Here is a 27,167-nt window from a genome sequence, read left to right as displayed (position 1 = left end):
CGCAAACGACGTCAACTCTTCATTACCAAAATGGAGGACTACTCATCGAAGCAGTCAGTAGAAAATCTTGACAATCCTCCAAACAGTCGCTTGTTTCTCGTAACAAGTCGATCAGTTTCAGATGATGTTATTCGAGAGAAATTTTCTGTCTTTGGAGAGATCCAAGGTGTATGGGTCGTTAAGGACAAACAGACGAAAGAATCGAAGGGGATCTCCTATGTTAAATTTGCGAAGTCTTCGGAAGCATGCACCGCCATGGAGGACATGCATGGAAAATGCCTGTTAGACGGAACGAAGCCCATTAAGGTTTGCATGCACATAAATCTAAACTTAATATGTGCCATCATCCTCTAAGTCTCTAACATATACTATTTATTTCCTTGGGTAATTTTTTTATTGATTCCATGCTGGGCCCGGTTTCCCGATATCGATGGAATTTAGGTTTACGCAAGTTTTAACGATGCACTTTTCCTACAATGGCCCGAAACACCAGGCAGAGAAAATGGTCGCTACAGTGCGTCGTCGGAGAAGGTCAATATTTATAGGATGGAAATATAGGGAGCTCTGTTCTAGGATCAGCTTTCTCCGTTCAAATCTTTCCTTGAAGAGGCATTATGCAGAAATCGCTCCGCCATTTCTTGATTGCTTCTAATAGTTAAACTGAAATTAGTCTATCTGACAAAGCAAACAATGTATAGTGTAGAGAATCATTGTACCAATTAAACCGCTGTGATATATTTTCATTAACCAGGGCCGGATGCAATTCCACAATATTTACATGATAGACATTAGCTGAATCATTTTTAATACCACAAATGACCGAAATGAGTGGCTAATCTGACACTGACAAACAGATCAATCTGGTCTTGAATTCAAACAAACAATAGCTCTGGCAAATGACATGACATACAGATTGTACAATAGTAGGAAGATGTGTGTGTGTGTGTGTATGATAGGCTACTAAATAACATTTCCAGTGGCACACTGACTCACCTAATGTCGAAGCCATAAGCTACTACTCACAGTGTTGGCTGATGCGCTCGTCTTGGCAAAAGCATATCTCAAGATGAGCTACTTTGAAAAACAATGCTGTTGTTCGCAAAACATTTGGAGTTGTTGAGAAAAAAATCATCGATTGGTTCGACAGATTAGTCTTCTCATTTCAGCAGTAGGTATTTGCTTTCCAAAGTATGTTTTTCCCTCGATAGTATTTTGAGATTTGCAAAAGGACAGAGAAATATAATCCATAGATGTCAGTTCCCATTTAAATCAGGACTGGCAGCCGGTTTAATGCAGGGGCTTTAATAGTCAAATAGCCAGGGTAAGAGGTTCCAAACCCCTTCTATGGATTATTTCTATGGCCACAACGCTACAAGCTGTATATTTGGCGTGCATGCTGGCCAAATTGCGGGCTTCCCGACTGTAGGCAACCAGTAACTGCCTAAATAAATAAAACGCTTAGTAAATTGGGGATACAAATAATGTTATGGTGAGGGGTGCATTTCCCTGGCATGGTTTAGGTCCACTTGTAGAATCTATCTATGCCAAGGCGCATTGAAGCTATTCTGGCAGTTCATGGTGTCCAAACACTCTTTTAAGACACTATGTTGGTGTTTCCCTTATTTTGGCAGTTACCTGTATGTGCTTGTGATAAAATGTAATCCACAGTTATGTTTTTTAGTCTGTGGCTACATTATGCTCTCTGGTCTAATTTGAACATTGACAGCGGGCTCCTGTGGTTGGATAAAAAAAAAAGTAATACAAAAGTGTGGCCCTATGGGCTGACTCACACAATTGACCAGTCACATTTATTTGTTATTTTATTAATCAGGTACCCAATCAACGCAGGGCCCCCCAGTTACCCACATGTGCCCCCTACCACCTCTCCTCCACCATCTGACGAGAGGCAGCAGGCAGGAGCAGGATGTCTACACTCATTGAGAGCGGGCTCCTGAATCCTGTGGTTGGCGGTTGCAGTAAAAAAGTATATACATTGCTATGAAAAAGTATTTGCCCCCTTTCTAATTTTCTCCACTTTTGCATATTTGTGATACAGAATGTTATCAGATCTTCAACCAAACCTACTATTAGATAAAGGGAACATAAGTGAACAAGTAACACAACAATTATATATTTATTTCATCAACAAAGTTATGCAACACAGGCCGAAGATGTAACATGCATTTCCCCAAACACCATGCAGAGAGAACGGTCACTAAGTGTGTCGTTGGACCATGTTTCGATACTGATCGGATCGAAGGGAGCGCTGTTCTCGAACAGCTTTCTCCATTCAAATCTTACCATTAAAATTATTTGACAATACTGACGACACTATCAGCTCCTAGTGAGATATTACCACCTGCGGCTGCACATATTGAGGCGGCTTATTCTAATAATTACCCAATACAAATGCACTAAATCGCAGATTTGGCACATTGTGCGCATGTTAGGCTACACATCATGAAATAAATTGAGACAAATTAGACAGGCCTATAGCGACACTTGAGGCATTCTAATTGTCTACAGACATGTCGTTAGAGCAAGTATAAGTAGAGCAAGTAGCAAAGTAGAACTCAATTGATTGAACATAAAATGTATTTCAATATGTATGAATAAATAGGCCTATAGCCTACTGTTTATATTTTAATGCAGTCATTCCGGTTTTCATTTGAAGCATCTTTGTATACGTAGATTGTTTGTATCCATTGCAAAGACTTGCAACTTTATTTGTAGTCAACTTTGTTCTGAAGTTAGCAGCAGTCAGAGACTGATAAACAATGTGATTCCCTGTTTAGTGGACATCTGTGTATGATGGCAAAAAAGCATAAAAAAATTATAATTGTATTTTCAATAAATGTATAAATGCGTGGACAACACGCAGTTAAAATGGCTAAAAGTAAGGATTTAAAAATGAAATGCAAAAGGAGCTATCAAAATGTGCCAAGACTTCTCCCTAAATCTCTCAAATTCAAATCTGGACTTCGAAGACAGTTTCACTGCTTATTTTTACAGTCTTCCCCTCTAATCAGGGACTGATTTTAGACCTGGGACAGCAGGTGGGTGCAATTAGTTATCAGGTAGAACAGAAAGCCAGCAGTACTCTGGACCTCGGGTAAGATTTGAATACCCCTGCCCTACATCCTTTATACTTTTTCATAACGACAACGACAAGTTTGATGTCAGACGACAATAGCATGTTCATGATGTCGCCACGACAGGCTGGTTTACAGTCAGTCTGTCAACGTCTGTAGACAATTGTCGTAGCGACATCAAACTTGTTGTTATGAAAAAGTATAAACACAAAATGACAGCCTCTGCATGAATGACATCAGCAGCCCGGTGCTCCAAATAGCATACTTTCTATATTTTAACACCAATAAACCCATCTGTTTTAAAAATGTATTCAGTAAATGTACATCTAGAAAGCCAGGGAACTAAAATGAATTTTCCAAACAATGTTTTAGTTTGTTACTTGCTAGCTAGTTCAGATAATGACCAGAATATAGCTGACAACGTCTTAACTTTAGCTACTTTTTCTTCATTACAGGAAAATAAACCTACATCATTATTTACAAGGTAATGGCGAGCTTACAGAAAATAGCTTACTGCCACAGTGTGACGAAATAATAGTAGGTCATTCTATCTGATAATTTTACAGGAGGATCTTGTTACAGGAGGATTTGTTCTGGTTGCTGTGGCAGTCTGGTAATCATGACAACAGATGTTGCCACAGTCGCAGATAAACATTTTTCACGTCTGTGGGACAATGAAACTGACAGTCGCAGCGACGGTCTACAGACATTCCACTGGAGTATAAATTAAACGTTTTCAACAGCGACACTTGAGGCATTCTAATTAAATACAGACATGTCGTTAGAGCAAGGATAAACCAGCCTTTAGGGGTATAACATAGGAGAAGCATTTGAGTTAAGTCACACTGAAATGACTGTACCTGTTTAGCGACACGTGTCCCACATCGGAAGGTAGTGGGGTATTATTTGTCATAAGTATATTATGCTGTGTATGTATGGTCAGTGAGTTGGAAAAAAGTATTTGATCCCCTGCTGATTTTGTACGTTTGCCCACTGACCAAGAAATGATCAGTCTATAATTTAATGGTAGGTTTATTTGAACAGTGAGAGACAGAATAATATGGAGGTGGAAACATTATGCTTTGGGGGTTTTTTTCTGCTAAGGGGACAGGACAACTTCACCGCATCAAAGGGACGTTGGACGGGGCCATGTACCGTCAAATCTTGGGTGAGAACCTCCTTCCCCCAGCCAGGGCATTGAAAATAGCTCAGCTGGTAGAGCACGGCGCTTGTAACGCCAAGGTAGTGGGTTCGATCCCCTGGACCACCCATACACAAAAATGTATGCACGCATGACTGTAAGTCGCTTTGGATAAAAGCGTCTGCTAAATGGCATTATTATTATTATTATTATTATTATTTATTCCAGCATGACAATGACCCAAAACACACGGCCAAGGCAACAAAGGAGTGGCTCAAGAAGAGGCACATTAAGGTCCTGGAGTGGCCTAGCCAGTCTCCAGACCTTTAATCACATAGAAAATCTGTGGAGGGAGCTGAAGGTTCGAGTTGCTAAACGTCAGCCTCGAAACCTTAATGACTTGGAGAAGATCTGCAAAGAGGAGTGGGACAAAATCCCTCCTGAGATGTCTGCAAACCTGGTGGCCAACTACAAGAAACATTTGACCTCTGTGATTGCCAACAAGGGTTTTGCCACCAAGTACTAAGTCATGTTTTGCAGAGGGGTCAAATACTTATTTCCCTCATTAAAAAGCAAATCAATTTATAACATTTTTGACATGCGTTTTTCTGGATTATTTTGTTGTTATTCTGTCTCTCACTGTTCAAATAAACCTACCATTAAAATTATAGACTGATAATTTCTTTGTCAGTGGGCAAACGTACAAAATCAGCAGGGGATCAAATACTTTTTTCCCTCACTGTACAGTTGAAGTCTGAAGTTTACAGTGGGGAAAAAAAGTATTTAGTCAGCCACCAATTGTGCAAGTTCTCCCACTTAAAAAGATGAGAGAGGCCTGTAATTTTCATCATAGGTACACATCAACTATGAGGGAAAAAAATCCAGAAAATCACATTGTAGGATTTTTAATGAATTTATTTGCAAATTATGGTGGAAAACAAGTATTGGTCAATAACAAAAGTTTCTCAATACTTTGTTATATACCCTTTGTTGGCAATGACACAGGTCAACCGTTTTCTGTAAGTCTTCACAAGGTTTTCACACACTGTTGCTGGTATTTTGGCCCATTCTTCCATGCAGATCTCCTCTACAGCAGTGATGTTTTGGGGCTGTCGCTGGGCAAAATGGACTTTCAACTCCCTCCAAAGATTTTCTATGGGGTTGAGATCTGGAGACTGGCTAGGCCACTCCAGGACCTTAATGCTTCTTACGAAGCCACTCCTTCGTTGCCGGGCGGTGTGTTTGGGATCTTTGTCATGCTGAAAGACCCAGCCACGTTTCATCTTCAATGCCCTTGCTGATGGAAGGAGGTTTTCACTCAATCTCACGATACATGGCCCCATTCATTCTTTCCTTTACACGGATCAGTCGTCCTGGTCCCTTTGCAGAAAAACAGCCCCAAAGCATGATGTTTCCACCTCCATGCTTCACAGTAGGTATGGTGTTCTTTGGATGCAACTCAGCATTCTTTGTCCTCCAAACACGATGAGTTGAGTTTTTACCAAAAAGTTATATTTTGGTGTCATCTGACCATATGACATTCTCCCAATCCTCTTCTGGATCATCCAAATGCACTCTAGCAAACTTCAGACGGGCATGGACATGTACTGGCTTAAGCAGGGGGACACGTCTGGCACTGCAGGATTTGAGTCCCTGGCGGTGTAGTGTGTTACTGATGGTAGGCTTTGTTACTTTGGTCCCAGCTCTCTGCAGGTCATTCACTAGGTCCCCCCGCGTGGTTCTGGGATTTTTGCTCACCGTTCTTGTGATCATTTTGACCCCACGGGGTGAGATCTTGCGTGGAGCCCCAGAACGAGGGAGATTATCAGTGGTCTTGTATGTCTTCCATTTCCTAATAATTGCTCCCACAGTTGATTTCTTCAAACCAAGCTGCTTACCTATTGCAGATTCAGTCTTCCCAGCCTGGTGCAGGTCTACAATTTTGTTTCTGGTGTCCTTTGACAGCTCTTTGGTCTTGGCCATAGTGGAGTTTGGAGTGTGACTGTTTGAAGTTGTGGACAGGTGTCTTTTATACTGATAACAAGTTCAAACAGGTGCCATTAATACAGGTAACGAGTGGAGGACAGAGGAGCCTCTTAAAGAAGAAGTTACAGGTCTGTGAGAGCCAGAAATCTTGCTTGTTTGTAGGTGACCAAATACTTATTTTCCACCATAATTTGCAAATAAATTCATTAAAAATCCTACAATGTGATTTTCTGGAAATGTTTTTCTCAATTTGTCTGTCATAGTTGACGTGTACCTATGATGAAATTTACAGGCCTCTCATCTTTTTAAGTGGGAGAACTTGCACAATTGGTGGCTGACTAAATACTTTTTTTCCCCACTCTAACATCTGAATTGGACCAAAACATTTTCTAACAATGAGTAAGACATGAGGATTCCAAAGAAATTGTTAAAAGCCACCAATGGACCCCCCCTACACATTTTTTCTATTTGTATGCCTCTTTAGTCCAGGGTGCATTGCATGGTGCTGTTGCAAATGTCAAACTCCACTCTGTGAGGCACATCGATCTGCAGGTTAAACATGGTGAGATTGTAGACTCCTATATTGATTTTGCAGTTTGTTTAGGTGATTTTACAGCGAACTAGATACTTCAAATGCTGAAATTGACTTTGGTATTATTGTGTGTAGCTAGCCAGCCCATAGAGAGCATTGTGGGTTTTGTAGCCAACTTGAGCTGCAACATATTTCCACAACAATAGTAATTGTTGTGGATAACTGATATTTTCATCTGTCACATCAAACCGCTTGCTTTTGACAACCGTGTTTTCCCGCTAATTGCATTATGGAACGAACATTCGCGCGTAGCCTACTGCCTTGTGCGCATTGCTGCGCTTATGTGAAGAAATTATAGTTTATCAACATTTTTAAGCTGAACGTTCTGATCTGTTGCATCACTCATTGCTTTTTTAACTTTTTATTTTATTTTATTTTTTATGTAGCCTAGGCCTACTGGTTGTATGAATTTGGGATCTATCGTCCCACAACTGTCAAAGTCTGTTTGGAATAGGCTATTTCCTTCTTGACAAGATGACCAATAGAATAGGTAAACTTTTCTACTATGTGGGATAATAGATTGACATAGGCTAGTGATTTTGCTGTTCGTTACTAGTCTTGTTGGCTGAGGAAAAGTAAATGTGGGCATTAGAATTTGGTAAGAAGGACCGCACATTGTTGCGTCCTCGACTTGCATGTTCTCTTAAGATGATTTGCCATAATCTAAAGCACCGTGGGTGGATGCTCTAATTGGGTTTCCTAACGAAAACCCTGTGTTAGACATACAACCATACGATGTTTGGCAAACACTATTTTAGGCTAAGGCATACAGTGCATTCTGAAAGTATTCAGACCCCTTCACTTTTTCCACATTTTGTTACTTTACAGCCTTATTCTAAAATTGATTTAAACAAATGTTTTTCCACAATCTAAACACAATACCCCATATATATATATATTTTTTAACGTATTTACATAATTATTCGGACCCTTTGCTATGAGACTCGAAATTGAGCTCAGGTGCATCCTGTTTACATTGATCATCCTTGATGTTTCTGCACCTGTTGATTGGACATGATTTGGAAAGGCACACACCTGTCTATATAAGGTCCCACAGTTGACAGTGCATGTCAGAGCAAAAACCAAGCCATGAGGTCGAAGGAATTGTCCGTAGAGCTCTGTGACAGGATTGTGTCGAGGCACAGATATGGGGAAGTGTACCAAAACATTTCTACAGCATTGAAGGTCCCCAAAAACACTGTGGCATCCATCATTCATAAATGGAATACGTTTGGAACCACCAAGACTCTTCCTAGAGCTGGCCGCCCGGCCAACCTGAGCAATCGTGGTAGAAGGGCCTTGGTCAGGGAGGTGACCAAGAACCCGATGGTCAATCTAACAGAGCTGCAGAGTTCCTCTGTGGAGATGGGAGAACCTTCCAGAAGGACAACCATCTCTGCAGCACTCCACCAATCAGGCCTTTTATGGTAGAGTGGCCAGACGGAAGCCACTCCTCAGTAAAAGGCACATGACAGCCCGCTTGGAGTTTGCCAAAAGGCAACTAAAGGACTCTCAGACCATGAGAAACAAAACAACGCAGAATTGGCTTCGGGACAAGTCTCTGAATGTCCTTGAGTGGCCCAACCAGAGCCCGGACTTGAACCCGATCGACCATCTCTGGAGAGTCCTGAAAATAGCTGTGCAGCGACGCTCCCCATCCATCCTGACCGAGCTTGAGAGGATCTGCAGAGAACAATGGCTTGTAGCGTCATACCCAAGAAGACTCAAGGCTGTAATCGCTGCTAAAGGTACTGAGTAAAGGGTCTGAATACTTTTTTCTAATATTGGAAAAATGTTTTTTTTTTTTTTTGCTTTGTCATTATGGGGTATTGTGTGTAGATTGATGGATGAAAAAAAACTATTTAATCCATTTTAGAATAAGGCTGTAACAAAATGTGGAAAAAGTCAAGGGGTCTGAATACTTTCCGAATGCACTGTATACAAGTTATGCATTTTGACTGAATTTGACCACTGTTTCAGGTGTTCATTGCCCAGTCAAGGTCCTCTGGTAGACACAGAGACGTGGAGGATGAAGAGCTCACCAGAATATTTGTAAAGATTCCCAAAACATTCACAGAAGAAGATCTGAAAGACACGTTCAAGGTATGAGGTCCATTGCATTGTATTTGATCACCTGGTGAAATATTACTGGCCAATTTACCCTAAGTGACCCCCCTTACATTTTAGAAATTTAGCAGACACTCTTATCCAGAGCGACTTACAGTAGCAATTTACACACCTTGTCGGCTCGGGGAATCGAACCAGCAAATGTTCAGTTACTGGCCCAACCCTCTAAACACTAGGCAACCTGCCGCACTTGGATGATATAAGATAGCAGACCAATAGAGATAATGCTATTTTTTTGCTTGTAGGAGTATGGTGACATAGAATACTGTGTGATCATAAAGAATAAAACCACGGGGGAGAGCAAAGGCTTGGGATATGTGAGGTATCATAAGCCATCACAAGCAGCCATTGCCATTGAGAACTGTGATAGAGGTAAGCAAGCATCAGCCCTCTCATTGAAGCCTCAAAGCAATGCTTTTCAGAACGGATGAACTCAAGTTAAAACACTTTGACTCCACTGTAGTATTTAATTTGTATCGATCTAACCCTTGTCTGTGCAACCAGCCTACAGGGCTGTTCTTGCTGAGCCCCGAAGCAAGAACTCATCTGCAGATAATGACTATCACAACAGTGGCAGAGCAGAGCACATGTCAAGTGACCTGGGAATGAACCCCTATTCCTTTGGAGCGTGTATGTGAAGTGCTTCAAATTCTGATTCAGAATGTGACATTTGCTTTCGTTTGCATTTGCTTTAACCTAGCTGTGGTCTGACATCTGTCTGTGTTCCCTACATGACAGCTGACCCTGGCAGTTATGCCGTAACTGACTACCGATCCAGTGACCTCATCACCAGGTGCCTAATGGTTTCCTCGAGAGCTAGCATTACCCAGGAGCAGATTTATGGCCTCTGTGACCTCATACCAGGGATGGATTACTGCGAGATGCAGCGGGATCATTATGGACTCAACAAAGGTATGATACATTGATAATTGTGTATTTAATAGGGAAAGATGCAGTTAAATAAAATTAGTATCACACATTGATTTATCAACAGTAACACTTTAGACACGACTATAAAGACAGTTTATAAACTATGTTTATAATGCTTATAAGAAATTCTAGAATAAGCCTACTCATTCTTTTGTTAATAAAAAAAAAAACAATTACGTTCTTATGTAGTGTTACCCACAAAGGTTAACACTCCTGATTTTGTATTTAAATTGTTCACATTAATGTTTGATATTGCTCATGATGCATGTAAAACGTTTTAACTGTAGGCCACCCCCCCCCCCAGGACATGCTGTGATTCGCTACAACAACCTGGGCTCTGCCGTCTACGCCAAAGAGAAGCTGAATGGCTTTGAGTATCCCCCTGGGAAACCGCCTCATCGTGACCCACATAGATGATGGAGAAGACAGGACCAGGTACAGACTTATCATGTGATGATAGACACCTAATTTATTTACCTGAGACTGGAAACTTTCGACGGCAGTTACTGGGCCATAGTTAGTTGTGTTTAGTTGTTGAAAGATAGTGTAAGTTAGTTTTGTTTATTAGGATTAGCTACTGCACATGCAGCAGCTACTCTTCCTGGGGTCCACATAGAGTGAGGGGAAAAAGTATTTGATCCCCTGCTGATTTTGTACGTTTGACTACTGACAAAGAAATGATCAGTCTATAATTTTATTAGTACGTTTATTTGAACAGTGAGAGACAGAATAACAACAAAAAAATCCAGAAAAACGCATGTCAAGAATGTTATACATTGATTTGCATTTTAATGAGGGAAATAAGTATTTGACCCCCTCTCAATCAGAAAGATTTCTGGCTCCCAGGTGTCTTTTATACAGGTAACGAGCTGAGATCAGGAGCACACTCTTAAAGGGAGTGCTCCTAATCTCAGCTTGTTACCTGTATAAAAGACACCTGTCCACAGAAGCAATCAATCAGATTCCAAACTCTCCACCATGGCCAAGACCAAAGAGCTCTCCAAGGATGTCAGGGACAAGATTGTAGACCTACACAAGGCTGGAATGGGCTACAAGACCATCGCCAAGCAGCTTGGTGAGAAGGTGACAACAGTTGGTGCGATTATTCGCAAATAGAAGAAACACAAAACAACTGTCAATCTCCCTCGGCCTGGGGCTCCATGCAAGATCTCACCTCTTGGAGTTGCAATGATCATGAGAACAGTGAGGAATTAGCCCAGAACTACACGGGAACATCTTGTCAATGATCTCAAAGCAGCTGGGACCATAGTCACCAAGAAAACAATTGGTAACACACTACGCCGTGAAGGACTGAAATCCTGCAGCGCCCGCAAGGTCCCCCTGCTCAAGAAAGCACATATACATGCCCGTCTGAAATTTGCCAATGAACATCTGAATGATTCAGAGGAGAACTAGGTGAAAGTGTTGTGGTCAGATGAGACCAAAATCGAGCTCTTAGGCATCAACTCAACTCGCCGTGTTTGGAGGAGGAGGAATGCTGCCTATGACCCCAAGAACACCATCCCCACCGTCAAACATGGAGGTGGAAACATTATGCTTTGGGGGTGTTTTTCTGCTAAGGGGACAGGACAACTTCACCGCATCAAAGGGACGATTGACGGGGCCATGTACCGTCAAATCTTGGGTGAGAACCTCCTTCCCTCAGCCAGGGCATTGAAAATGACCCAAAACACACGGCCAAGGCAACAAAGGAATGGCTCAAGAAGAAGCACATTAAGGTCCTGGAGTGGCCTAGCCAGTCTCCAGACTTTAATCCCATAGAAAATATGTGGAGGGAGCTGAAGGTTCGAGTTGCCAAACGTCAGCCTCGAAACCTTAATGACTCAGAGAAGATCTGCAAAGAGGAGTGGAACAAAATCCCTCCTGAGATGTGTGTGCAAACCTGGTGGCCAACTACTAGAAACGTCTGACATCTATATTAATAATAATAATATGCCATTTAGCAGACGCTTTTATCCAAAGCGACTTACAGTCATGCGTGCATATTATTATTATTTTTGTGTATGGGTGGTCCCGGGGATCGAGCCCACTACCTTGGCGTTACAAGCGCCGTGCTCTACCAGCTGAGCTACAGAGGACCACCTGTGATTGCCAACAAGGGTTTTGCCACCAAGTACTAAGTCATGTTTTGCAGAGGGTTCAAATACTTTTTTTCCCTCACTGTACAAATACATTATAAAGTACAGAACAGTTATAGACAAGAACAACACAAGATATTACTTACAAATATAAAAAGTTATGTATGTATATAAACTCAGCAAAAAAAGAAACGTCCTCTCAATGTCAACTGCTTTTATTTTCAGCAAACTTAACATGTGTAAATATTTGGAAAAATGTGTCCCTGAACAAAGGGTGGGTCAAAATCAAAAGTAACAGTCAGTATCTGGTGTGGCCACCAGCTGCATTAAGTACTGCAGTGCATCTCCTCCTCATGGACTGCACCAGATTTGCCAGTTCTTGCTGTGAGATGTTACCCCACTCTTCCACCAAGGCACCTGCAAGTTCCCTGACATTTCTGGGGGCAATGGCCCTAGCCCTCACCCTCCGATCCAACAGGTCCCAGACGTGCTCAATGGGATTGAGATCCGGGCTCTTCGCTGGCCATGGCAGAACACTGACATTCCTGTCTTGCAGGAAATCACGCACAGAACGAGCAGTATGGCTGGTGGCATTGTCATGCTGGAGGGTCATGTCAGGATGAGCCTGCAGGAAGGTTACCACATGAGGGAGGAGGATGTCTTCCCTGTAACGCACAGCGTTGAGATTGCCTGCAATGACAACAAGCGCAGTCCGATGATGCAGTGACACACCGCCCTAGACCATGACAGACCCTCCACCTCCAAACCGATCATGCTCCAGAGTACAGGCCTCGGTGTAATGCTCATTCCTTCGACGATAAACGCGAATCCGACCATCACCCCTGGTGAGACAAAACCGCGACTCGTCAGTGAAGAGCACTTTTGCCAGTCCTTTCTGGTCCAGCGACAGTGGGTTTGTGCTTATAGACAACGTTATTGCCGGTGATGTCTGGTAAGGACCTGCCTTACAACAGGCCTACACGCCTCAGTCCAGCCTCTCTCAGCCTATTGTGGACAGTCTGAGCACTGATGGAGGGATTGTGCGTTCCTGGTGTAACTCGGGCAGTTGTTGTTGCCATTCTGTACCTGTCCCGCAGGTGTGATGTTCGTATGTACCGATCCTGTGCAGGTGTTGTTACACGTGGTCTGCCACTGCGAGGACGATCAGCTGTCCGTCCTGTCTCCCTGTAGCGCTGTCTTAGGCGTCTCACAGTACGGACATTGCAATTTATTGCCCTGGCCATATCTGCAGTCCTCATGCCTCCTTGCGGCATGCCTAAGGCACGTTCACGCAGATGAGCAGGGGCCCTGGGCATATTTCTTTTGGTGTTTTTCAGAGTCAGTAGAAAGGCCTCTTTAGTGTCCTAAGTTTTAATAACTGTGACCTTAATTGCCTACCGTCTGTTAGCTGTTAGTGTCTTAACGACCGTTCCACAGGTGCATGTTCATTAATTGTTTATGGTTCATTGAACAAGCATGGATTTTTTACGAATTATCTTTGAAAGACAGGGTCCTGAAAAAGGGATGTTTCTTTTTTGCTGAGTTTATATGAAAGACACCAAGAGATGACAAAAACACAATTTACACTAAATGTTAGGTCTGACCCAATTTAGTCGATTGTTTGGTCGATTGACTGTTGATCGACTGATCTCTTCTAGTCGAGCAATCGCAATTGTTTATTTTATCATGGTGCACAAGACACCTGTCTGATTCGCGCCTGTCTCAGTGGACTAATCCTTTGCGAAGGATGGCACAGACATAAAATTGTATATGGTTATGTTATTTGAAAAATAATGGTGCAACTCTAAATGTAATTACATTTTATAACAAATGTGCTTTCTCCGGCGTTGAATACGGTCGCTGTCCGCGGTTCTAAAACATAATCTTCAGTGCACCATTGAATTGGCGCCTTTCCCTATGTTGCTATGTGCATAATAACAAAGTTGAACAATGCGGCGGAGGCAGCAGCAGCAGAGACAAAGAAACAGTCCTTGCCTTAGCCTAATTGTCTAAGAAAATTGGAGAGAGGAAATCCCAAATTAATTAGGTCTATAATTATTAGTCTAACTGTTAAATGTGCCTGGCTTTGTAAATCATTCATATACAGTGCATTGGGGAAGTATTCAGACCCCTTTTTCCACATTTTGTTACGTTACAGCCTTATTCTAAAATGGATTAAATTCATTTTTTTCCTCATAAATCTACACACAAAATCCCATAATGACAAAGCAAAAACAGATGTTTGCAAAAAATAATCAAAATGTATTACAAATAAGAAACATACCTTATTTACATAAGTATTCAGACCCTTTGCTATGAGACTTGAAATTGAGCTCCGGTGCATCGTGTTCCATTGATCATCCTTGATGTTTCTACAACTTGATTGGAGTCCACCTGTAGTAATTTAAATAGATTGGACATGATTTGGAAAGGCACACACCTGTCTATATAAGGTCCCACAGTTGACAGTGCATGTCAGAGCAAAAACCAAGCCATGAGGTTGAAGGAATTGTCCATAGAGCTCTGAGACAGGATTGTGTCGAGGCACAGATCTGGGGAAGGGTACTAAAACAATTCTGCAGCATTGAACGTCCCCAAAAACACAGTGGCATCCATCATTCTTAAATGGGAAGAAGTTTGGAACCACCAAGACTCTTCCTAGAGCTGGCCGCCTAGCCAAACTGAGCAATCGTGGGAGAAGGGCCTTGGACAAGGAGGTGACCAAGAACCTGATGGTCACTCTTACAGAGCTCCAGAGTTCCTCTGTGGAGATGGGAGAATCTTCCAGAAGGACAACCATCTCTGCATCACTCCACCAATCAGGCCTTTATGGTAGAGTGGCCAGTCGGAAGCCACTCCTCAGTAAAAGGCACATGACAGCCCGCTTGGAGTTTGCCAAAAGGCAACTAAATGATCATGAGAAACAAGATTCTCTGGTCTGATAAAACCAAGATTGAACTCTTTGACCTGAATGCCAAGCGTCATGTCTGGAGGAAACCTGGCACCATCCCTACAGTGAAGCATGGTGGTTGGCAGTATCATGCTGTGGGGATGTTTTTCAGCGCCAGGGACTGGGAGACTAGTCAGGATCAAGGGAAAGATGAACGGAGCAAAGTACAGAGAGGTCCTTGATGAAAACCTGCTCCAGAGCGCTCAGGACCTCAGACTGGGGTGAAGGTTCTCTTTCCAACAGGACAACAACCCTAAGCACACAGCCAAGACAACGCAGGAGTGACTTTGGGACAAGTCTCTGAATGTCCTTGAGTGGCCCAGCCAGAGCCCAGAATTGAACCTGATCTAACATCTCTGGAGAGACCTGAAAATAGCTGTGCAGCGACGCTACCCATCCAACCTGACAGAGTTTGGGAAGATCTGCAGAGAAGAATGGTCCTATGGGTGGTCCTCTGTAGCTCAGCTGGTTAGAGCACGGCGCTTGTAACGCCAAGGTAGTGGGTTCGATCCCCGGGACCACCCATACACAAAAATGTATGCACTCATGACTGTAAGTCGCTTTGGATAAAAATGGCAAATGGCTAAATGGCATATAATTATTATTATTATTATTATTATAAGAATGGGAGAAACTCCCCAATACATGTGTGCCAAGCTTATAGCGTCATACCCAAGACGATTTGTGGCTGTAATCGCTGCCAAAGGTGCTTCAACAAAGTACTGAGTAAAGGGTCTGAATACTTATGTAAATGTGATATTTCGTTGATTTCTTTGCACACATTTTTAAAAACCTGTTTTTGCTTTGTCATTATGGGGTATTGTATGTAGATTGATGTGAAAAACAACAACAATTTAATCAATTTTAGAATAAGGCTGTAACCTAACAAAATGTGGAAAAAGTCAAGGGTCTGAATGCTTTCTGAAGGCACTGTATATGTAGATGTACAATTTTGACACTGACTGTGTGTGTGAGAGAGAGAAGGACCCCTTTTGCCCATTTGTTTTTGAGTTAGTCCTTGGTGGGACAGTATTTACCAAAACTGCTGGTTGTCATGTCATGGCACCTTTTGGGTATCCCCCTTCAGGACTGTGACACCATAACTTATTGAGCAGTAAAGCTGTTCCTTGACTCAATACTGTTAAAGCTGCAATATACAAGTACACCCCCTGGATAGGACGCTAGTCTATTGCAGGGCCTTAACCACAATCTATCTTGAGTGCCAAGCAGAGACTCATCGGGTCCCATTTTTTTACAGTCTGGTATGACTCTGCCAGTGGTCGAACTGTCCAACCTTCAAATCTCAGGGAGGACACTGACAAGGGCACTGAATTGGTTATGCAAGCCATAGGTATAACTGTATTTTGACATGTTGACTGAGGCATGCACAATTTAAACATTTACTGGCTACCCTTGGTGACCTTAGAGAGAGACATTGTCCTACAGGTAACAGCTATTCTTCTTAGTTGTGATCTTGTTTACTATCTACACAATGTTCAACTACTGTAGGTTTCTTTGATAATGGTTTCCAACATGTTTGACAACCTCATTATAGCGCAGGAACATTTCTGTGTTGTTATTTTTGCAGAACATCTTATTGAACATATGACTAGTGGTAACTGGGGGGAATTAGGGCATCAAGGCATCTTTCAGCCATTTTGGTTCCCCTCCAGCCCTTGCTTCCTATGGGAGAGTATCTTTACCTGTCTGATGGTGGGCAGCAGCATCTGGAAGACAGGAGGGGGCAGCGTCTGCTGGAGGAGCTGCTCGGGTTGCCCGTACACAGCAATGACATCATAGTTTCCTGATGGTTGAAACAGGTCTGGGGCAAATGAGCTAAAATAGAAAAGGCTTTTCTTCCCAGAATAACTTTGGTAGCCTTCAAATCAGACAACAGCTACTCATAAGAATCGACTCGTTCCAGTACATATCATAGATCATCTGCCCCCTTACAGAGTCTCTGTTACTGTCCCCTGCAGGTATAATAATTTAATACTGACAATATTTACTGGCATGCAAACGAAAGCTTGACTTGCAATAAGCAAAATGTCACGTACAAGAATTCAGTGGGGAGGATCATGGGACTACAATATGAATAGAATTAGATTTTATTCTAATGTGGACACTACCATGCCGTAGAGTAGTCCGTATATTGAGGGAGTTTAATTAAGCTGGACCGGGGTGCACCGAGCTATGGCCCGTGACGTGAATAGGTGAAAGCTGTGAGGGAGGAGTGCCCTGGTCATATTGTCAACAAGACCGCATGGTTCAACGTTCAGAAACATAGAACATGTATTTTCCATAAAGTATATGTTAAGACTATTACTAGTTCTTATTGAAAAGGCAGATAAAGTACATATTCGTTTTTCTTTTACCAAGAGCAAACACTTTGGATGTATCTCTATGTTCTTGACATGCGTCATGTGACGTTACACTATATAGTCAGATGACATGCTTTCAGATAATTGCCTTGTTTTTGAATAGCCACATACCATTAGTGGTTACTTTAGTGCATCATAGCTTGCTAGATGTCTTTAAGAAAATAAATAACCATGCTAGCTAGTTATCCAGCTAATTGTTTCAATGCCCCTTCCAAATGTGAAATTACAAGACAAAAAAGCCACTTATCATACCTAAAGGTGTTCCACGATGGTGTCTTGTTGTGAAGGTAGCTAGCTAGCTAACGTTAGCCAGTAGTGACTATTCATAGAAAGCTAGCTACTAGCTGGCTAACCTACCAGTGGCTAGCTACATACACTGAGTGTATAAAACATTAGGAACACCTGCTCTTTCCATGCCATAGACTGACCAGGTGAAAGCTATGATCCCTTATTGATGTCCCTTGTTTAATCCACTTCAATCAGTGTAGATGAAGGGGAGGAGACAGGTTAAATAAGGATTTTTAAGCCTTGCACTGGTTTGAGTGTCAAGAAGTATAACGCTGCTGGGTTTTTCATGCTCAACAGTTTCCTGTGTGTATCAAGAATGGTCCACCACCCAAAGGACATCCAGCCAACTTGACACAACTGTGGGACGCATTGGAGTCAACATGGGCCAGCATCCCTGTGGAATGCTTTCGACACCCTGTGGAGTCTATGCCCTGACGAATTGAGGCTGTTCTGGGGGCAAAAGGGGTGGTGCAACTCAATATTAGGAAGGTGTTCCTAATGTTTTTACCCTCAGTGTATAATAGCCAATTGGCCATATTAGCTAGCTACTAGTATCTCCCCGTGTCCCCTCCTCTGAGCTTTATAGTCCCCTCCCGCAAAGTCCTCGCAAACACTGTCTGTTTACATTTACATTTTAGTCATTTAGCAGACGCTCTTTTCCAGAGCGACTTACAGTTAGTGAATACATCTTTTTATACTGGCCCCCCGTGGGAATCGAACCCACAACCCTGGCGTTGCAAACGCCATTCTCTATCAACTGAGCTACATCCCTGCCGGCCATTCCCTCCCCTAGCCTGGACGACGCTGGGCCAATTGTGCGCCGCCCATGAGTCTCCCGGTCGCGGCCGGCTGCGACAGAGCCTGGATTCGAACCAGGATCTCTAGTGGCACAGTTAGCACTGCGATGCAGTGCCTTAGACCACTGCGCCACTCAGGAGACTCAGGAGTCTGTTCTACTTCTTCTGTGGGGTTTCACACTGGCTGTTGTTGCCGGTACACCCTAAAAACATGACTTTAGGCAGCTACATGCTTCCATATCTAAATACTTTCCTGTTTGTGTTTTGAAAATTATGACAACTGAGCAATGTAAAATATAAATATTTAGGAGCAGGACGTTGGAATTCTTTTGGCAGTTTTTTAATGTACAAAATCAAACGTCAGTGGTCGTTGGCCTATGACAGTTCTAGTGTTAAAACACTCTTTAGGAAGGCCTTCTCTTAGTTATAGCGGTGTTCCTTGTTTTCCTTGTCCCTTGTAGTGTCAACTGTGTTCTTTGTCAGTGGCCTTAATTTATCTACGTCTCTTGTTTTTATTTATTTTATTGCACTCACTGTCATTGTTTTTCAATGAAAAGCGTTATCAGTTATTATTAATAGTATTAACTACAATTGGATACACACAGCTTATTTTCTCTCACAACTAGTTTCCCTAGAAGTAGCAGCACTCACAATAATAAATGTCAAATCGATAGAATGAATGCATCAAATTGTATGTCTACTTTATGTGTTTGTCTCTGTCCCTACCCGTCCGTTCGAGTACATTCTAGAGATGCTGATAGGGTAAAAAAACGAGTGGGTCACCATTGTAAGACAATTGTCATGTCCTTTTGTTAGTCCTGTCGGGAAGATGGCGATGCAGCTGGTTGCTGCTCAGATGATGTCAATGGTGTGGAATGGTCCTACCACCAGCCAGCAACTGATGAAGACGAGCACAGTAAGCAACAGTGTTGTACTTGCACTTGCAGTTATTCTAGTATCAAGATTGGCATAGCTCCTCAAAGGAGCTCACAACCTTTCCAACTAATTTTTCATGGACTATCACATCTAGACAGATCGTAGATTTTCAAGACTCAGAATGATTTGCTTTTTAGGACTAACTTCAGGATGTTGGTGTGCGAATGGGTATTCTGTTAATCTCTTAATGTGACGTGTGTCTATCAGGGTTACCGCACAGCCTCTCCGATGCCCCGGATCCAGACAGATGTATCACTTCCCTCTCTGAAGAACCTGGCACCCCCAGATAGCCGGGTTAAGGAGCGTCTCTTTGTGGTCTTCAGCCCTGCACCTCTTCCCATGGACGTCTTGGAAGATGTCTTCTGGTATGGAAGAACTTAAAATAGCTAAGCTGTGTCCTTCAGTTCACAATCCCAATAAGTCCTTACTCTGATAACACATTATTTAAAGGTCTTATATAAGAGCCTCAGATAGCGACATCGACAGAGCCTATGGCAGGAGCGGGGACAACTCCTCCCGCTGCGTGCGTGTGTGCGTGCATGCATGCATACATACATACAGCACCAGTCAAAAGTTTGGGCACGCCTACTCATTCCAGGGTTTTTCTTTATTTTTACTATTTTCTACTTTGTAGAATAATAGTGAAGACATCAAAACTATGAAATAACACATATGGAATCATGTAGTAACAAAAAGAAGTGTTAAACAAATCAAAATATATTTTATATTTGAGATTCTTCAAATAGCCACCCTTTGCTTTGATGACAGCTTTGCACACTCAGCATTCTCTCAACCAGCTTCACCTGGAATGCTTTTCCAACAGTCTTGAAGGAGTTCCCACATATGCTGAGCACTTGTTGGCTGCTTTTCCTTCACTCTGCGGTCCGACTCATCCCAAACCATTTCAGTTAGGTTGAGGTCGGGGATTGTGGAGGCCAGGTCATCTGATGCAGCACTCCATCACTCTCCTTCTTGGTCAAATAGCCCTTACACAGCCTGGAGGTGTGTTGGGTCATTGTCCTGATGAAAAACAAATGATAGTTCCAATAAGCCCAAACCAGATGGGATGGCATATCGCTGCAGAATGCTGTGGTAGCCATGCTGGTTATACAGTGGGGAGAACAAGTATTTGATACACTGCTGATTTTGCAGGTTTTCCTACTTACAAAGCATGTAGAGGTCTGTAATTTTTTATCATAGGTACACATCAACTGTGAGAGACGGAATCTAAAACAAAAATCCAGAAAATCACATTGTATGATTTTTAAGTAATTAATTTGCATTTTATTGCATGACATAAGTATTTGATACATCAGAAAAGCAGAACTTAATATTTGGTACAGAAACCTTTGTTTGCAATTACAGAGATCATACGTTTCCTGTAGGTCTTGACCAGGTTTGCACACACTGCAGCAGGGATTTTGGCCCACTCCTCCATTCAGACCTTCTCCAGATCCTTCAGGTTTCGGGGCTGTCGCTGGGCAATACGAACTTTCAGCTCCCTCCAAAGATTTTCTATTGGGTTCAGGTCTGGAAACTGGCTAGGCCACTCCAGGACCTTGAGATGCTTCTTACGGAGCCACTCCTTAGTTGCCCTGGCTGTGTGTTTCGGGTCATTGTCATGCTGGAAGACCCAGCCACGACCCATCTTCAATGCTCTTACTGAGGGAAGGAGGTTGTTGGCCAAGATCTCACGATACATGACCCCATCCATCCTCCCCCCTTTGCAGAAAAGCATCCCCAAAGAATGATGTTTCCACCTCCATGCTTCACGGTTAGGATGGTGTTCTTGGGGTTGTACTCATCCTTCTTTTTCCTCCAAACACGGCGAGTGGAGTTTAGACCAAAAAGCTCTATTTTTGTCTCATCAGACCACATGACCTTCTCCCATTCCTCCTCTGGATCATCCAGATGGTCATTGGCAAACTTCAGTTGGGCCTGGACATGCGCTGGCTTGAGCAGGGGGACCTTGCGTGCGCTGCAGGATTTTAATCCATGACGGCGTAGTGTGTTACTAATGGTTTTCTTTGAGACTGTGGTCCCAGCTCTCTTCAGGTCATTGACCAGGTCCTGCCGTGTAGTTCTGGGCTGATCCCTCACCTTCCTCATGATCATTGATGCCCCACGAGGTGAGATCTTGCATGGAGCCCCAGACCGAGGGTGATTGATCGTCATCTTGAACTTCTTCCATTTTCTAATAATTGCGCCAACAGTTGTTGCCTTCTCACAAAGCTGCTTGCCTATTGTCCTGTAGCCCATCCCAGCCTTGTGCAGGTCTACAATTGTATCCCTTATGTCCCTACACAGCTCTCTGGTCTTGGCCATTGTGGAGAGGTTGGAGTCTGTTTGATTGAGTGTGTGGACAGGTGTCTTTTATACAGGTAACGAGTTCAAACAGGTGCAGTTAATACAGGTAATGAGTCGAGAACAGGAGGGCTTCTTAAAGAAAAACTAACAGGTCTGTGAGAGCCGCAATTCTTACTGGTTGGTAGGTGATCAAATACTTATGTCATGCAATAAAATGCAAATTAATTACTTAAAAATCATACAATGTGATTTTCTGGATTTTTGTTTTAGATTCCGTCTCTCACAGTTGAAGTGTACATATGATAAACATTACAGACCTCTACATGCTTTGTAAGTAGGAAAACCTGCAAAATCGGCAGTGTATCAAATACTTGTTCTCCCCACTCTATCAAATACTTGTTCTCCCCACTCTACAATATTTACAGTTACCTAAACAAACTATTTCATAATGTTTTATAAGCAATCAGGCCTAATAAGCACAAGTACTTACTGATGGTTCTTTCTGCAGTCGATTTGGTTCCCTTGTGGAGGTGCACCTCGTGCCTGGGAGGAACGTAGGCTACATGAAGTATGCCGAGAAAGAGAGTGCGGGTGAAGCTATGGCTGCCTTGCATGGTAAAATGGTGAACGGAGTGAGGATGAAGGTGATGCTGGCTGACCCGCCGAGGGAACCAAGGGAGGAGTCCCACAAGCGCCCACGGACATACTAGCCAACTCCTAGGTAGAAGAGGTAAGTCATTTTTAAAGTTAAGATGAATGTATTTTGTTGATGCTAAATTAACATTGTTAACCCTAACCCTTAATTTTGTAATGCTTTTAAATTATATTTTCTTAATTTTGTCATTTTCACCAAAATGAGCAATTCTTATAGAACACAATACTGGGGCTTCTTATGATCCTAGAAACTGATCCACGTGAATAAAATATTGTTTTGTGAACTCGAGGAGAACCATGCCCTCAGGGTTGACCTAGATCGACGCTGGAGAAGCTTAAAGGCCCAGTGCAGTCAACAACATGATTTTCCTGTTTAAAATATATATATATATATATATATATTTATTTTATTGAACCTCTATTTAACTAGGCACGTCAGTTAAGAACAAATTCCTATTTACAATGACGGCCTAGGTGTGTCCAAACTTTTGACTGGTAGTGTGTATATATATATATACACACACTACCAGTCAAAAGTTTGGACACACCTACTCATTCAAGGGTTTTTCTTTATTGTAGAATAATAGTGAAGACATCAAAACTATGAAAAACACATATGGAATCATGTAGTAACCAAAAAGTGTTAAACAAATCAAAATATATTTTATATTTGAGATTCTTCAAATAGCCACCTTTTGTCTTAATGACAGCTTTGCACACTCTTGGCATTCTCTCAACCAGCTTCATGAGGTAGTCACCTGGAATGCATTTCAATTAACAGGTGTACCTTCTTAAAAGTTAATTTGTTGAATTTATTTCCGTCTTAATGCGTTTGAGCCAATCAGTTGTGTTGTGACAAGGTACAGAAGATAGCCCTATTTGGTAAAAGACCAAGTCCATATTATGACAAGAACAGCTCAAATAAGGTACTGTGTGTATACATACATACATACATACATACATACATACATACATACATACATACATACATACATACATACAGTGGGGAGAACCAGTATTTGATACACTGCCGATTTTTCAGGTTTTCCTACTTACAAAGCATGTAGAGGTCTGTCATTTTTATCATAGGTACACTTCAACTGTGAGAGACGGAATCTGAAACAAAAATCCAGAAAATCACATTGTATGATTTTTAAGTAATTAATTTGCATTTTATTGCATGACATAAGTATTTGATACATCAGAAAAGCAGAACTTAATATTTGGTACGGAAACCTTTGTTTGCAATTACAGAGATCATACGTTTCCTGTAGGTCTTGACCAGGTTTGCACACACTGCAGCAGGGATTTTGGCCCACTCCTCCATACAGACCTTCTCCAGATCCTTCAGGTTTTGGGGCTGTCGCTGGGCAATACGGACTTTCAGCTCCCTCCAAAGATTTTCGATTGGGTTCAGGTCTGGAGACTGGCTAGGCCACTCCAGGACCTTGAGATGCTTCTTACGGAGCCACTCCTTAGTTGCCCTGGCTGTGTGTTTCGGGTCATTGTCATGCTGGAAGACCCAGCCACGACCCATCTTCAATGCTCTTACTGAGGGAAGGAGGTTGTTGGCCAAGATCTTGCGATACATGGCCCCATCCATCCTCCCCTCAATACGGTGCAGTCGTCCTGTCCCCTTTGCAGAAAGGCATCCCCAAAGAATGATGTTTCCACCTCCATGCTTCACGGTTGGGATGGTGTTCTTGGGGTTGTACTCATCCTTCTTCTTCCTCCAAACACGGCGAGTGGAGTTTAGACCAAAAATCTCTATTTTTATCTCATCAGACCACATGACCTTCTCCCATTCCTCCTCTGGATCATCCAGATGGTCATTGGCAAACTTCAGTTGGGCCTGGACATGCGCTGGCTTGAGCAGGGGGACCTTGTGTGCGCTGCAGGATTTTAATCCATGACGGCGTAGTGTGTTACAAATGGTTTTCTTTGAGACTGTGGTCCCAGCTCTCTTCAGGTCATTGACCAGGTCCTGCCGTGTAGTTCTGGGCTGATCCCTCACCTTCCTCATGATCATTGATGCCCCACGAGGTGAGATCTTGCATGGAGCCCCAGACCGAGGGTGATTGACCGTCATCTTGAACTTCTTCCATTTTCTAATAATTGCGCCAACAGTTGTTGCCTTCTCACCAAGCTGCTTGCCTATTGTCCTGTAGCCCATCCCAGCCTTGTGCAGGTCTACAATTTTATCCCTGATGTCCTTACACAGCTCTCTGGTCTTGGCCATTGTGGAGAGGTTGGAGTCTGTTTGATTGAGTGCGTGGACAGGTGTCTTTTATACAGGTAACAAGTTCAAACGGGTGCAGTTAATACAGGTAATGAGTGGAGAACAGGAGGGCTTCTGAAAGAAAAACTAACAGGTCTGTGAGAGCCGGAATTCTTACTGGTTGGTAGGTGATCAAATACTTATGTCATGCAATAAAATGCAAATTAATTACTTTTTTAAATTAATTAATATGCCATTTAGCAGACACTTTTATCCAAAGTGACTTACAGTCATGAGTGCATACATTTTTGTGTATGGGTGGTCCCGGGGATCGAACCCACTACCTTGGCGTTACAAGCGCCGTGCTCTACCAGCTGAGCTACAGAGGACCACTTAAAAATCATACAATGTGATTTTCTGGATTTTTGTTTTAGATTCCGTCTCTCACAGTTGAAGTGTACCTATGATAAAAATGACAGACCTCTACATGCTTTGTAAGTAGGAAAACCTGCAAAATCGGCAGTGTATCAAATACTTGTTCTCCCCACTGTACATTCATACATACATGCATACAGTGCCAGTCAAAAGTTTGGACACACCTACTCATTCCAGGGTTTTTCTTTATTTTTACTATTTTCTGTCATTCCAGGTGACTACCTCATTAAGCTAGTTGAGAGAATGTCAAGAGTGTGCAAAGCTCTCATCAAGGAAAAGGGTAGCTACTTTGAAGGATCTCAAATATAAAATATAATTTGATTTGTTTTAACACTTTTTGGGTTACTACATGATTCCATATGTGTTTTATTTCATAGTTTTGATGTCTTCACTATTGTTCTACAATGTAGAAAATAGTAAAAATAAAGAAAAACCCTTGAATGAGTAGGTGTCCAAACTTTTGACTGGTACTATGTATATACACTACCATTCAAAAGTTTGGGGTCACTTAGAAATGTCCTTGTTTTCGAAAGAAAAGCAATTTTTTGGTCCATTAAAATAACATAAAATTGATCAGAAATACAGTGTAGACATTGTTAATGTTGTAAATGGCTATTGTAACTGGAAACGGCTGATTTTTAATGGAATATATACATAGGCGTACAGAGGCCCATTATAAAAAATCAGTCCTGTGAAACAAATAACTTTCTTCTGAAACTCGTCAGTCTATTCTTGTTCTGAGAAATGAAAGCTATTCCATGCGAGATATTTGTTTCTGGCCATTTTGAGCCTGTAATCGAACCCACAATTGCTGATGCTCCAGATACTCAACTAGTCTCAAGAAGGCCAGTTTTATTGCTTCTTTAATCAGCACAACAGTTTTCAGCTGTGCTAACATAATTGCAAAAGGGTTTTCTAATGATCAATTAGCCTTTTAAAATAATAAACTTGGATTAGCTAACACAACGTGCCATTGTAACACAGGACTGATGGTTGCTGATAATGGGCCTCTGTAGAGCCTATGTAGATATTCCATTATAAATCAGCCGTTTCCAGCTACATTAGCCATTTACAACATTAACAATGTTATTTTTATGGATACATTTTTTTGCTTTTCTTTTGAAAACAAGGACATTTATAAGTGACCCCAAACTTTTGAACGGTAGTGAATATATAGGTGCTTAATTGTTACCCAGAAATGATTTAATATTGAGAGAAAAAATGGCTGCATTGGACCTTTTTTTTAAAGGATTGGTTCACTATTTTACTACCAAATCAAAAAAATTTATGTAAATGTTATGTTATAAAAGGGTCCAGACATTTTTTTTTTTTCGATTTCACTTTGTTTTGAGAAACTTACACCCCCCCCGCAATAGACTCCCTCATTGCTCGTTCTGCAGTATGGGGGCTACGAAAAACATGAACAAAGGCTCCAAAAACACCCAAATACGTCCTTTAGAAAATACACATGAAATTGTATAATTCCAAACATTATCCGTAATGTTATATTCCATTTTGTGCGACTCGATTGTTTTCCCAAACAAGCTGTGCTGCTTCTCCGTGTAGCCCGAGTAGCATAGCTTGTCGAAGAAACAGCTCGAGTCCTTGCAAAATCAAACTCCACTGGCGGTTCTAGTATTAACTAAACCAACTGGTTATGTTTACACTGTGGTCACATAGCACCATCAACTAATATGGCACATATGACACAGACAAAAATGGTACAATGTTTAATTACAGTGTAATTACACTCTACCAAAAGGTAGTCTCTTCTCACGGAGCGTGCGGAGTGCCCCGAGTCTGGTGAGACTACCCAGAAGTTTACTCCCTCAGTCCAGATCATATTGAAGATGGCTGGTAGTCACAGTTTGAACTGAGTGACAATGCCAGGGAAAGCTTTAGAAGCCACATGTCTCACTGTACCCTGAATGTTTTTGTTTCTGCAGAGGTGACCACGGACATGACCACGGACATGACTGGACATGACCACGGACATGACTGGACATACTGAGACGATGACACGACCAACTACTACAGACATTGATTTCTGTACCTTTTCTTGACATTTGCCATTAGCATCAAACTTGCAAGACGTTTCTTTTCATAATGTGAGGTATGATATCAGTTAGGACTTTCAGTAGTGTAGTCACAGTGAATACTACTGACGGTATATACTCTAGCTTGTTCACCATGTATGTACCCTGAATTCCTCAATAAACAAAAGTATAAATGTA

The 27,167-nt window shown here is 42.1% G+C and overlaps 1 protein-coding gene across 1 annotated transcript; it reads left to right on the top strand.

Annotated features, from left to right (window-relative positions):
• Nucleotides 1–8: 8 nt before the first annotated feature.
• On the top strand, nt 9–27,167 carry LOC123484565 (RNA-binding protein 45-like). Its single transcript, XM_045215050.1, is given in 11 exon segments — nt 9–306; nt 8,792–8,914; nt 9,184–9,310; nt 9,443–9,568; nt 9,677–9,850; nt 10,173–10,252; nt 10,254–10,303; nt 19,200–19,299; nt 19,527–19,684; nt 22,135–22,356; nt 26,880–27,167. Coding segments are annotated over 10 exon segments (1,416 nt in total). The 5' UTR covers nt 9–30; the 3' UTR covers nt 22,337–22,356; nt 26,880–27,167.

The sequence above is a fragment of the Coregonus clupeaformis genome, unplaced genomic scaffold (genome assembly GCF_020615455.1).
Source record: "Coregonus clupeaformis isolate EN_2021a unplaced genomic scaffold, ASM2061545v1 scaf0360, whole genome shotgun sequence".
Lineage (NCBI taxonomy): Eukaryota > Metazoa > Chordata > Actinopteri > Salmoniformes > Salmonidae > Coregonus > Coregonus clupeaformis.
The sequence above is the reverse complement of the archived record's forward strand: the minus strand, read 5'-3'. Positions and strand labels throughout refer to the sequence as shown.